Below are 13,330 nucleotides of genomic sequence, written 5' to 3' on the forward strand. Positions count from 1 at the left end.
GGTGGTGTTTGGAAAAGCTTCACAGGTGACCGAATACTAATCGAATTCCATGTTCCGAGTACTAGATCGGAGATGTCCTTCGCGCCGACCATCGTCGTCTTCGGGAGGCCATTGTTGAGCACGGAGATCCAACTGAGCGACGTCGGCTGTCCAACTCTGACGAGGAAGGTGGGAAGGGCCGGAGAGAGAGAGGGAGAGAGAGAGAGAGAGAGAGTTTCATATCGGAGAGGTATGACCGTAGAGAGAGAGAGAGAGAGAGAGAGAGAGAGAGAGAGAGAGAGAGAGAGAGAGAGAGAGAGAGAGAGAGAGAGAGAGAGAGAGTATGAGAGGAGTGTAGTTGTCAATAAATATTAGATTGGGTAAATGGGAGCAAAAAACTCTTAGTGGAGTAAGTGTACAATTTTTAGGCTGAAATTGGATAAGTGGTCACGGCCCCAAAATTATTATATGGTCTCAAACAACTGTACAAATGTTGATCCAGATTAATGTGATTGACTCATATAAAAATTAGTTTGTGTTATTGATTTGAAATCATGCTCTATAAAACATAAATAAAATACTGACATGATGACTTGGAGCCAGATGGTAATGCCAGCAAATCCATTTGCAAGTAGGTCATTCACATTTTTGTAACCTTTTTTTTTTTTTTTTTTTTTTATAAATGGAGTTGCTATGCATCTAGTAGTGGATGGAGACCCTACTACTTATAATTAAATATGGAGGCACTTATATATGATTTTTTTTCACAGTGCCCTTTTCATTTTGAGTTACCATCTCTTTTAGTCTCTTCTTTTGAGCATGTGAATGAAACTTGGATCAAAAGAAGAAAACTTACGTAAATTAATCTATACTATTATTAAGAGAATATATTTTGTTAGCCAAAATAAAATTTTTTGACATAAATAACTCTAAAAAAATTAAAAACTTTTGAGAACTTATTAAATCACAATGGTAAAATAAATGTGATAATTGTATAATAGATTTTAATTAACAAAAATAAAAATAAAATGGTCCTACAACCCACGTTTCTCTCCCACTATTTTCTCTCTAGAATAACTGTTTTAATCTACTCATTTAAAAGCCATTACACATGCAGAGTATGTATACATAAATGATTCAAAAAAAAAATATATATATATATATATACAGAAAGACTAGTATAGAATTAATTACCGATCGTTTCTTAAAAAGAATATAGAATAATCGATATATAGGATAATGCTAAATTATCATTTTTCGTGTGCCAATGAAATTCAAGGATTTATATATGCTTTCTTGCGAAATTCACAAAAAACCAAAGGGAGAACGCGCTAACCTAATTCTAGTTTGTCGCTGTTCTCGGCTGTGCTCGTCCGGCTGCTCCGCGGCGTTGGCACAAGCCTCTGGCCTTGCCGACGTGCGTCGAGTGCTGTCGGATGGGATCTTGGTGTTGATGAGTCATCTGGTGATCGGCGACTGAGGCTGAGATGGCTCCTTCTACTTTGCTTTCAATCAAAGGTGGTGGCTGCACGTGTTTTGGGTTCGAGGCAGGTTGTGGTGACCGGCTATGTGGCTGGGGTTCTCCTCCGATCTGGGCTGTGGCTCTGTGGTGTGTTCCAATCGGATCTCGTCTCAAATCTTTGAAGCTTGGTGGCGGGTTGGAATCGGATCTTGCAGCAGGAGGGTGTCACGGTGGTGGTCTGGCTCTTATTGGAATTGGACTGCTCAGGGAAGGGGCCGTGGTGGTCGATGTTGTACTCTACTGGTGCACTGTCGGAGAAGTCTTTTCGATGGCGGTAGGGGTTCAAAGGTGGCGATGGCATGACGATCATGTCGGTTGGATGGTGGTGGTCGACTTATTTGTGCAAAAGCTATCTTGGGCTGGGCTCAAGGTTTGGATTCTATTGGCCTCGGTTCGTTTATGGGCCCGGTTTGGGCGTGGTGGTCCTTGGGCCTGGGGTTTCTCTCTAGGTCCAAGAGGGTTTGTTTTTTACTTTAAAGTATTTAATTGTTTTTTTGTTGTTATCTTACTAGTTGTGTTAATAAGTTACTACCATTCTTTGGTAGATCATAATGGGTTTGGTCCCGGCTTATGCACCTTGTGTGCCTTGTCTACTCTAGGTTGGTGGTGAGTTCCTTGTATTGGCAAATGGTCGCAATCTCCTAGTAGCAATAACGTGTCTGTTCTAGGTAGGCGGCGAGTTCTTTGCTTAATCAAATAGTCGCTACCTCCTAGTGGCAGGGTGAAATTAAGTGTCACTGAATTTATTTTCCAGTGGCAACATGATGGGAAAGCTATGTGTATGGAAATTATGCTATGCTATAATCGAGTTGCAGATCGAGTTATCTTTCCGTTGTGTCACCGCTGTGTCAAAGCAAATAGAGTCGCCGATAAAAAACTCTTTGCTAGTTGGTTCCTTGTTGAATACAATTACTTAGTAGAGACTCATGATAGTATTTCAGGATGTTCTCTAGATGCTTATTGTAATTAGGGTTTAGGCTCAATATCCCCCCTTTGTATTCGATAGTTTCATTAAGAGAAAAATTCAGTCACCGTCCCCAAACTATGCTGCCAAGGCCAATTTGATACCCGAACTCTCAAAAGTATCAATGTGATACCCAAACACGTATTTTGACATCAAGGTGATACTTCCGTCAAAATTCCTAACGGAACCGTCTATTTGCTGACGTGGCAAGCACGTGGGTCCTATGTGATATTTTTATCAAGGGCAGAATAGTCTTTTACTACTAACTTTTTTTTTTTTAAGAAAAAAAAGAAAAGAAAAAAAAAGAACGAAGCACAGAGCTCCATCTCTCTCCTCCCCCCTCTCACTCGGTTCTGGTTTTCGGGTATCTGGGTTTTTATGGCTTTGGAGGCTATCAATCTCTCGCTCTCTCTCCTTCTCTCAACCCCCGTCTCCTCTCTCTCACCAACTTCATCCTTGATTTCTTCACTATCCACCATGCCTCTATATCCTATTGGTACTCCTCCACGACCAGCCGATCCGGACACCAACATCGACGATGACGATGCCGCCGTAGCCGTCGATTTCAAAGACGACAAGGATCACCATCCCCAAAACGATGCCGTTGTTTTCCCACTCGCAGTTGCTCCCCAAAGGCGAATTGTGAACCAGGGGCAGGGGGGAGTGTCGTCACTCAGATTAAACGACGATGTTGAGGGTTATAGGCAGCTGCTGGGGGAGGTGGCATCGGAGTCGCAGTGGCGGAAGTGGTCGAGCGGCCTTGATGGTGGCGGTGGCTGTGCGTTCATCGACGGCTTGGGTAAAGATTAGAATTTTTTTTTTGTGGTAAATTCTGGGTGTGTGATATTGAGGATGGTTGATGTTATGGTTATTGGGTTTGTGATTGTGATTGGGTGTGTTCACATTGAAGAGAAGCGGAACGGAGCTTGTGGAGGGAGGTGTTTGGCTCCAATTTTGTTGCAGCTGGTCAACAGTCTCTTTTCTGCGCGGGCGTGCCAGCACCGTTCGGGTGCGGTCGTCGGGGGTGTCCCTTGACCTGACTTCTTTCAAGCAATTGTGGACGAGGAGAGCACCAACCTCGTCGTGGGATTCTTTGTGCCTCGTGGCGAGGACTTTTGCTGAGCTTCTTGAAAATCACAATCGATACTCGATGTTGTAGATTGAGCAGAGCGAGAACCACTGGGAAGTGAGGAGAACTTGCTAAAGCGTGACTTTAGCTTGGCTGGGTTGCTAGGGCGTTACCCTTGCTTGGCTGGTTCTGTAACCGTTGTGGTCGCGGCACTACCGTCGGCTCCCGAGGAGACTAGGACCGAAGTACGTTGACAGAGGGTTTGGTGGCACTAAAAGTCGGCTTCTGGGAAGACTAGGACTAAGAGTGTGATCACCGGTAAGAGAAAGAGAAGGAGAGGAGTTGCTCTTAGAGAGGTTGCTCTAGAGAGAACTTAGATCATCTTAGAGATGTTGTTGTTGTGAATGTGTGTTTGAGAATGAGAGGAGAAGGTGTTTATATAGGAAAGAAAAAGAAGAGTGAAATGATGAGTGGAAGAAAAATAATGAAAGTGGAGTATGAAAGTGATTTGTAAAATATGGAAAAGATAGAGAAATGATGAAATGAAAGCAAAGCATGAAGGTGCAGAAATATGGAAGTGATGATGATCTATTAAAGAGATTGTAGAAGAAAAATATATCCAAGGAAAAAGAGAAAAGCATCTAGCTTTCTTCATGTGGGTAGGAAACATGAACATGTGAATATTGAGCTGGTTTTAGGTCAGTTTCTGCCCCTTTATTCCTTCAATTATTTCTCCAACAAGACTTCATAATGAGCCTTCAACTTCTTCATATGAAATTATCCACCATGAGTGTAGATTACTGTGGTAAAATTTCAGAATTTATTTCCATGTGGTTGGGCCGGAAATGCTGCTGGACCTCTTACAGGTCCAGTTTTCCAGTTTTGCTTATGTCGAAAATTGGACTGATTGTTTGAAGGCCTTCAACTCAAAACTAGCTCTGGCACTCTTCATAAGAAATGATCCTTGGGATGTATAGAATGAATCTGGAAAGTTTCAGCTCATTTCGATTTCATTTGGTTAGTCTGCCGCCCCTCCTTCCTTGTTTAGCTCGGTTTCTCCTAGCCGAAGTAGGAAAATGTGCTAAAGTTGACTTTTCATGCTTCCATAGTAGGCTTTATTTAGCCTCTAAATATATATTTCGAATTTGTCGACAATATATAGCTTGAGCCACTGACATTGGCTCAATTTCTCCAAGACGTGCCTTGTCAGACCAAAATATTCATTTTGGGTCCAAACAGGAGGACCAGCTGCCGGGTCGCTCAGAGAAGGCGGCTAAGACAAGATCGGAGACAATGAAGCAATGTTCTAATCGATTTGTCTGGGTTTTTACTTTCTGGGTTTTCAATCGAAGAACCTCACTCTTGGTTGCTCTCTTCCTCAAGCAGCAAAGCAGAAACTCTTGGTTATTTTCTGGTTCGATTTCTGATTCTTCAAGGTTAAAGTCTCTCTCTGAAACTCTTGGTGAGTTACTGTGTTGAAATTGGAAGTATGTAGCTTCATACTATGCCTCAATTTATATTTAGGGATCAGATTTTAAAATGGCTTTGCTTTCGATTCGAGTCATGCAAAAATCATGTATGTAATCTAGCCGAAATTATTTTTGTTTATGTTGTTTTCTGGAAATTGAATTGCAAAGGTTATGGGGTGAGGCAAGAGGCTGCGGTGGCATACGGTGCTCTTTGTTATGTGGTTTGTTCAATTCCTATAACTTCAAATGGAAGACAAAACCATGTTATGCTTGGGAGCTTGGTTGACCGGTTCGTTGGTTGGGCACTGCCGTTGCTTAGCAGTTTCACCGTGATTAGATTGATCGAGCTATCGAATTATATTGGCTTGTATTGTACTATTGTATGATTAAAATCATTAAATTGGGGTGGGTGGCTGGTGGCTGATGACGTTGTCAGGTAAGTAAGGAAATGTGGTGGTGGAGCTTGCGGCGGAAGTTGCGGCGGTTTGGCTAGAAGAAAATCCCAGAAGAAGAAGAAGAAGAGAAAGAAGAAAAAGAAATGAAAAGAAAAAAATGAATTACAAAAGGGTAAATTGGTCATTTTACTTTTTTTTGGTGCCCACGTGCTTGCCACATCAGTAAACAGACGGCTCCGTTAGGAATTTTTGACGGAAGTATCACCTTGATGTCAAAATACGTGTTTGGGTATCACATTGATACTTTTGAGAGTTCGGGAATCAAATTGGCCTTGGCAGCATAGTTTAAGGAAGGTGACTAAATTTTTCTCTTTCATTAATCAAGGTTTGAGGGCAGCCGCACCAACCCTTTATTAAAAAAATATATATATGCTTTTTTGCGTTGAGATCCCATCACCAACTTGGGTCAATTATATGTGGCCAAAAGACAAAAACGAGTACAAGTGTTTACTATGAATAACAATTAATTTATCCCAAAAGAAATATTCCTGTGGAGTCAATAAACTCAAAATTTGGAGACCCACGTTGAATAAGTAACAGGGAGAACAAAGAATTGGTGTATGCCATTGGTAAAAGTATAATTAGTGTTGAAAGGTTGATACTAACCTTATTTTGAAATACTTGTTAATAAAATTAGAGAACTCGTTAGCTAATTCATTCGACTATTTAGTTTTTTATTTATTTATTTTTTATTAACATTTCTTCTGGTCTTTTGTTAGCTAGAACACTAGTAGTAAGATGATTGTTTTTGTTGAATAGTGTAGTACAATTTGTACTACACACTAGTGTTGTTTATTTACAATTGTCTAGTACAATCTCTATTGACAAGGATATGTCAGGAGTACATGCGAGGCCAAAGCTTAATTTTAGATATTAGTAATTTTTCTTTTTGCAAGGTAAATTTAGATATAATTTTAGGTTTGAATTTTAAGGTGTAGCACGTCAGTGGAATTCTAATTCAAAATTTAATTGAACATTAAGAGATATAAAACAAGCCACTTCGTACCAGATCGATATTATGTAAACTCAAAACCGTAATTAACCGGCAAAAATTAACCAAGCTAAGTGAGAAGCACGCTCTTCCTTCTGCTCAACACCCTCCTTCTTCTTCTGGTACACGTACTTTGGTATGTATGTCCTTTTGCTAAGATCTAATACCCTTCTTAACTGAAATAAACCATGTTAATTACTGAATATTAAGAAAAGTACAGCATTATTAGTGCATCGCGTGCAGTACGTGTTCCTTTTGAACCAGATTAACCAACTTCGATCACCAGTATTATGTACTTCCTCCCATCCCCAAATGAAACAAGTGCGTACTCCACCGCGAATTGGATTTGAGTGGTGCATGAATAATTCATTATTCGAGTCCAAAAACATCCCGATTAAGGGCACGTAGCCACTAGCCAGTCACGTGTACGGTGGATCTCATTCTGCATATCTACCTTTTAATCATTGTCTGCATTATAAATAGCATCAGTCTGCTACTGGGTTTAACATACCATTCAGCGATCCATATTCATCCTTCTCATTTTTCACTCACTCTAGTCTTTCTTTGAGCTACTAAAATGCCTTGCGGAAACCCAAACTGCTCGTGCTCCAACTGCTCCTGCGGTGACGACTGCAAGTAATTAACTGTACTCATTTTTTGAAAACACTGATTCATTCATGTGTGTACGTTTTCCTTGACTCCATATATTTATTATCTTTGTCTCAGTTTATTCTGTGTGTATATGCAGCTGCGGAAGGACTGGCTTGAGTTTCTCAGAGAACGCCACCACCTCTAAGATCATCATTGATGGGGTTGCACCGCTAAAGACGTACGCTATCTCCCGTTCAATTATTTCTGGGTGCATTACCTGATTTTATTCTGGACATATAACACAAAAAACATCAATATATAGAAGAGCTAACAGTGACTATGGGTTAGTTAATGAGATTCGATTTACTTTTAAAGAAAAGAGCTAAATCATGCATAATATACAAATGGGCGGGTTCATTACTAATTATTAATATGCAAGTATAGGTGTTGCGCCAATTGAATAATTAGTGGTGAGTTAATAGTCCGTCTTTTGAAAATCGAAAATATACTTCTTGTTTATATACAGGTACTATGAGGATTCAGAAATGAATTTTGGAGAGGTATACGTCCAGCGCAAGTCTGGCTCAAACTGTGATTCATTCGGCTTTTACAAATGATCTGTACGAAAGCTTGACGAGGCTACCAAGCAGAGAAGCACCACGTATATCATCCTCTAAATAAGAAAACTGTAAAAGGGAGCTTGTTGGGTTTGGAGCCTTATTGTGAAATAAAACTGCCTGCAAATCCATCTACTGGACCTAGAGAGCTAGGATTGTGATTTGTGTTGTGGCTAGCTTGTATGTTATTGATTGTACTCTTGACATTAGTAAAAGAGATTGACAAAATCTTAGTGACAACCTTAAAAGTGATGAAAGAAGTATTCAACATGTCACTAATATGTGGAGTTGGTTTGAGTTAGAAGAGAGACTCTTAAAAAATAAGACAGTTGATAGATCTACAACAAGTTAACAAAGAGAGAGTACATTGGAGAAAAGTATTTAAAAAAATTATTTTTGTTATTAAAGGTCTTTCTAAAAACAACATGGTATTTTGTGAAATAAATGAGAAGATAGGTGAAGGAAATAATGAAATTTTTCTGAGCTTTATTGTGACAATTGAACAGTTCGATCCAATACTGAAAGAACATCTCCAACATATAAAAGATGATGAAATTCATAGTCATTATCTTGGACCTAGAATATCAAATGAATTGATAGATTTGTTAGCCTTTGAAATTAAAAATGAAATCTTAAGAATAGTAAAAGAAGCAAAGTACTTTTCTATCATTCTTGATTGTACTCCTGACATTAGTAAAAGAGAACAATTGTCTCTGATTTTGTGATATGTGGATATATCAAAGATCCAAGCAAAAGTAGAAGAATATTTCTTGGAGTTTTTAAGAGGAGATGATACCACTGGAAAAAAGACTTTTTGATGAACTTTTTAAGTGTTATAGCCAAACTAGAACTTGATATTATTAATGCTAGGGCAGGGGTATGTAATGGGTCTGACATGAAGGGAAAGCATCAACGTGTCCACGCTAGAAAAGGTTGTTAGAAATTAATCCAAGAGCATTCTACACACCATGTGGCTCTCATAATCTTAACCTTTTATTTTTTGACATGGCCAACTCTTGTCCTAAAGCTAAAACTTTTTTGGAATAGTACAATATATATATATATATATATATATATATATATATATATATTCAACAAAGAGGTGGAAAATTTAGAAGATAATGTAAGTGATTTGACCATCAAAGTGTTGGCTACAACACGGTGGGAAAGTTGGGTAGAAAGTGTCAAGGCTATTAGATATCAAGCTCCACAAATTAGAGATGCTTTATAATAATTGGCAAATACAGATAACTTAGATGGTGCACTAAAATGTGCACCCTTTGAATTTTTACTAGGGATGATTGGCTGGTATGATATGCTATTTGCTATTGACTTGATTAGTAAAAGTTACAATCTAAAGATATATGATGCTATTAAACTGTTAGAATGATTGTTTTTTTTTTCTTTTTTTTTTGGAGAATAAGGATTTACACCTACTATGATTTTAGCTAGAGAGATTGCACTTGAAATGAAAATAGAACCTATATTTCATAATAGATGTAGAAGTTGTAGAAAACAGCAGTATGATGAGAATGTAAATGATGAATCAACACTATATGTTGAAGACACTTTCAGGACTGAGTATTTTTTATATAGGGGTTTTGTCCATTTACCCAATTTCTAGGGATTTTTTTCCCACTTACCCCATTAAGTTTTTTTAATTCTCTCTTACCCAATACACTCTAAGGGAGTCTTCCCTAATACCCCATTAAGATTTTTTTTTGTTTAAAATTTTTTTTTAATACCATTTTACCCCTCACCCTTTTGTTACTTAAAGAGAGAGAGAGAGAGAGAGAGAGAGAGAGAGAGAGAAAATGGAAGAGAGAGAAACCATAGGAGACTTCGCCGGAGCCCGTCACCGGCCGCCGGATTCCGGTCACCGGTTGCCGGACATGTTTATTACCCCAATAAACGTCTATTGCTCCCCGATGGAGGGGCAATAGAGGTCTATTGCCCTCTATTGCCCCCAATAGATGTATATTGGCCCCCAATAGATGTCTATTGCCTCCAATAGTCTATTACCCCCCAATAGACGTCTACTGCCCCCCAATAGATGTCTATCAGCCATGTATTGCCCCCCAATAGCCGTCTATTGCCCCTCAATAAGACTTTCAATTGCCAGAATAAGAACTAATCTCCCTCAATTTAGACAAATAAAACTTTGATTAAAGAAAAAAACGAGGAGATTACGTCAATTCAAAACGTCTATTGCCTCCAATAGACGTCTATTGCCCCCCAATAGACGTCTATTGACCTCAAGAAGAATTTTCGGTTGCCGGAATGGGAACTAATCTTTCTAAAATTGGACAAATAAAACTTCGATTAAAGAAAAAAACAAAGAGATTATATAAATTCAAAAAGTCTATTGCTCTCCAATAGACGTCTATTGCCCTCCAACAGACGTCTATTGCCCTCCAACAGACGTCTATTGCCCCCTCCAATAGACCTTTAACAGACCTCTATTGCCCCTATAAAACTTTTTTTTGTCATTTTTCTTTCCTTCCGGACCTTCTACGCCCATTTTACCAAAAAAAAAAAACAGAGAGAGAGAAGAAAGCCAATGTTGCAATCATCAAACCAAAAGAAAACTATAGGTGCAAACGAGCAGTAAGTATTATAAACAAATGTGATGTAGGGGTCGTCAACGGGCCGGGCCTGGCTCATAGCGGGCTTGGGCCGGGCCTTGCTATATTTTTAAATAATTACGGGCTGGGCCGGGCCGGGCTTTATTAAAAATCAAAGGATCCAAGCCCGTCCATATAAAGCGGGCCTTGCGGGCTTTTTCGGGCCGGGCCGGGCTTAGCCTTGCGGGCTTTTTTGGGCCGGGTCTTGCGGGCTTTATTTATAAATAAATATTTAAAGACACAAGTATTTTTTTTTTTTAATCAAGCTTTGGAAATTCAATGGATAACGATCAAATACAACCAAAGATAACAATCTATATAACTAAATTGTACCCAAAAAAATCTATATTTATATATAGATACTAATTTGTTGATAAATAAATTTTTAAAGACACTAATTTTTTATAAATCTAAATTTATACATCATACACTCCAAAGAGCTACATATAGCAATTCAAAGAAAATGAGAAACCGACCGTTGGATGAGTTTATTACAATAAATTATGAGTGTGGTAAAAAATTTAGCCAATTTCACCATATTTTTGAATCCGATCGGATTGGTCAACTGTAGTCACTTATATGTTTTATTGATTGACCGATGGCGTGGCAACCGCGAAACGTGCTTATTTTTTCACATCACGTTTGTATATATTCCAACGATGGATGTACGTGGACATAAGATAAAAAAAAATTAATTTTAATTACAAACACATTGGACTATACTAATTTTATTCCTAAAGTTATATGACTTACACATTGCATTTAAATTGTTTAAGTTCATTCTAAAGCAACCATGAAGTGGAAAATGAATTCGGAGAAACCAACCGCTTGATGGAGAGATTGTAATGTTTCATGGTGGTTATAGAAAATCTAGCCAATTTGGTTCACGTTTCGAATTCGATCAACTAGGTCAAACGTAGTTACTCTTATAAACCTATATTTATATATCATACACTCCAAAGAGCAACCCCTATCAATTCAAAGAAAATGGAAAAACCGACCGTTGGATGAGTTTATTACAATAAATTATGAGTGTGGTAAAAAATTTAGCCAATTTCACCATATTTTCGAATCCGATCGGATTGGTCAACCGTAGTCACTTATATGTTTGATTGGTTGACCGATGCCGTGACAACCGCGAAACGTGCTTATTTTTTCACATCACGTTTGTATATATTCCATCAATGGATGTGCGTGGACATAAGATAAAAAAAATTAATTTTAATTACAAACACATTGGTCTATACCAATTTTATTCCTAAAGTTGTATGACTTATACATTGCATTTAAATTGTTTAGGTTCATTCTAAAGCAACCATGAAGTATAAAATGAATTCGGAGAAACCAACCGCTCGATGGAGAGATTGTAATGTTTTATGGTGGTTGTAGAAAATTCAGCTAATTTGGTTCTCGTTTCGAATTCGATCAACTAGATCAAACGTAGTTACTCATATAAATCTATATTTATATATCATACACTCCAAAAAGCAACCCCTATCAATTCAAAGAAAATGGAAAAACCGACCGTTGGATGAGTTTATTACAATAAATTATGAGTGTGGTAAAAAATGTAGCCAATTTCACCATATTTTCGAATCCGATCGGATTGGTCAACCGTAGTCACTTATATGTTTTATTGGTTGACCGATGCCGTGACAACTGCGAAACGTGCTTATTTTTTCACATCACGTTTGTATATATTCCATCAATGGATATGCGTGGATATAAGATAAAAAAAATTAATTTTAATTACAAACACATTGGTCTATACCAATTTTATTCCTATCGTTGTATGACTTATACATTGCATTTAAATTGTTTAGGTTCATTCTAAAGCAACCATGAAGTAAAAAATGAATTCGGAGAAACCAACCGCTCGATGGAGAGATTGTAATGTTTTATGGTGGTTGTAGAAAATTCAGCTAATTTGGTTCTCGTTTCGAATTCGATCAACTAGGTCAAACGTAGTTACTCTTATAAACCTATATTTATATATCATACACTCCAAAGAGCAACCCCTATCAATTCAAAGAAAATGGAAAAACCGACCGTTGGATGAGTTTATTACAATAAATTATGAGTGTGGTAAAAAATTTAGCCAATTTCACCATATTTTCGAATCTAATCGGATTGGTCAACCGATATGTAGAATATATATATGCACATATTTTATATAGAAGTATAATAGTATAAAAACTTTCACACACACACACACACACACACACACACACACACACATATATATATATATACATCTCTCTCTCTATATATATACACACACACACACACACATATATATATATATATAAACACACACACACATATATGAAATATTGATATATATATATATATATATATATATATATCTCTCTCTATATATATATATAAACACACACACACACACACACACACACACATATATATATATATATATCTATATATATATATATATATATATATATAAACACACACACACATATATGATATATTGATATATATATATATAGATATATATATATATATATATATCTATATGACTGTATATATATATATATATATATATATATCTATATGACTGTATATATATATATATATATATATCTATATAAACACACACACAAATATATATCTATATGTGTCTATATATATATATATATTTATAAACACACACACACATATAGATATATCTATATATATAACACACACACACACAGACATATATATATATATATTAATATATATATATATATATTAATATATATATATATATATAAACACACACACACACACGCACACACACACACATATATATATATATATAATATTTTGCGGGCTTTTACGGGGCGGGCCTAATGGGCTTTTACGGGTCGGGCCTAGCGGGCTTTTGGGGGGCCGGCCCTATGGGCCGGGCCAGGTTTTTGCGGGCTTTTTTGTGGGCCTCCATCAGCCCACCAAGGCGGGCTTTTGCGGGTTTTTTGACGGGCCGGGCCGGGCCAAAAGCCCTGTGGGCCGGCGGGCCTCCATCGGCCCACTTAATCCGCGGGCTTTT

General features: G+C 37.6%; 1 protein-coding gene across 1 annotated transcript; it reads left to right on the forward strand.

Annotated features, from left to right (window-relative positions):
• The first annotated feature begins 6,926 nt into the window (after window positions 1-6,926).
• LOC112168074 (metallothionein-like protein 1B) lies at window positions 6,927-7,920 on the forward strand. The gene is made up of 3 exons (XM_024305194.2): window positions 6,927-7,085; window positions 7,198-7,278; window positions 7,567-7,920. The coding sequence occupies exons 1-3, from the start codon at window positions 7,027-7,029 to the stop codon at window positions 7,655-7,657; spliced, it is 231 nt and encodes a 76-aa protein (XP_024160962.1). The 5' UTR covers window positions 6,927-7,026; the 3' UTR covers window positions 7,658-7,920.
• The last annotated feature ends 5,410 nt before the right edge of the window (window positions 7,921-13,330 follow it).

Source organism: Rosa chinensis, chromosome 5 (genome assembly GCF_002994745.2).
Source record: "Rosa chinensis cultivar Old Blush chromosome 5, RchiOBHm-V2, whole genome shotgun sequence".
Taxonomy (NCBI): domain Eukaryota; kingdom Viridiplantae; phylum Streptophyta; class Magnoliopsida; order Rosales; family Rosaceae; genus Rosa; species Rosa chinensis.

Coding starts and splice junctions, on each gene's coding strand:
- LOC112168074 (XM_024305194.2), top strand. CDS start 7,027: ATGCCTTGCGGAAACCCAAACTGCTCGTGCTCCAACTGCTCCTGCGGT. Junction 7,086..7,197: donor TCCTGCGGTGACGACTGCAA/GTAATTAACTGT, acceptor GTGTATATGCAG/CTGCGGAAGGACTGGCTTGA. Junction 7,279..7,566: donor GGGGTTGCACCGCTAAAGAC/GTACGCTATCTC, acceptor GTTTATATACAG/GTACTATGAGGATTCAGAAA.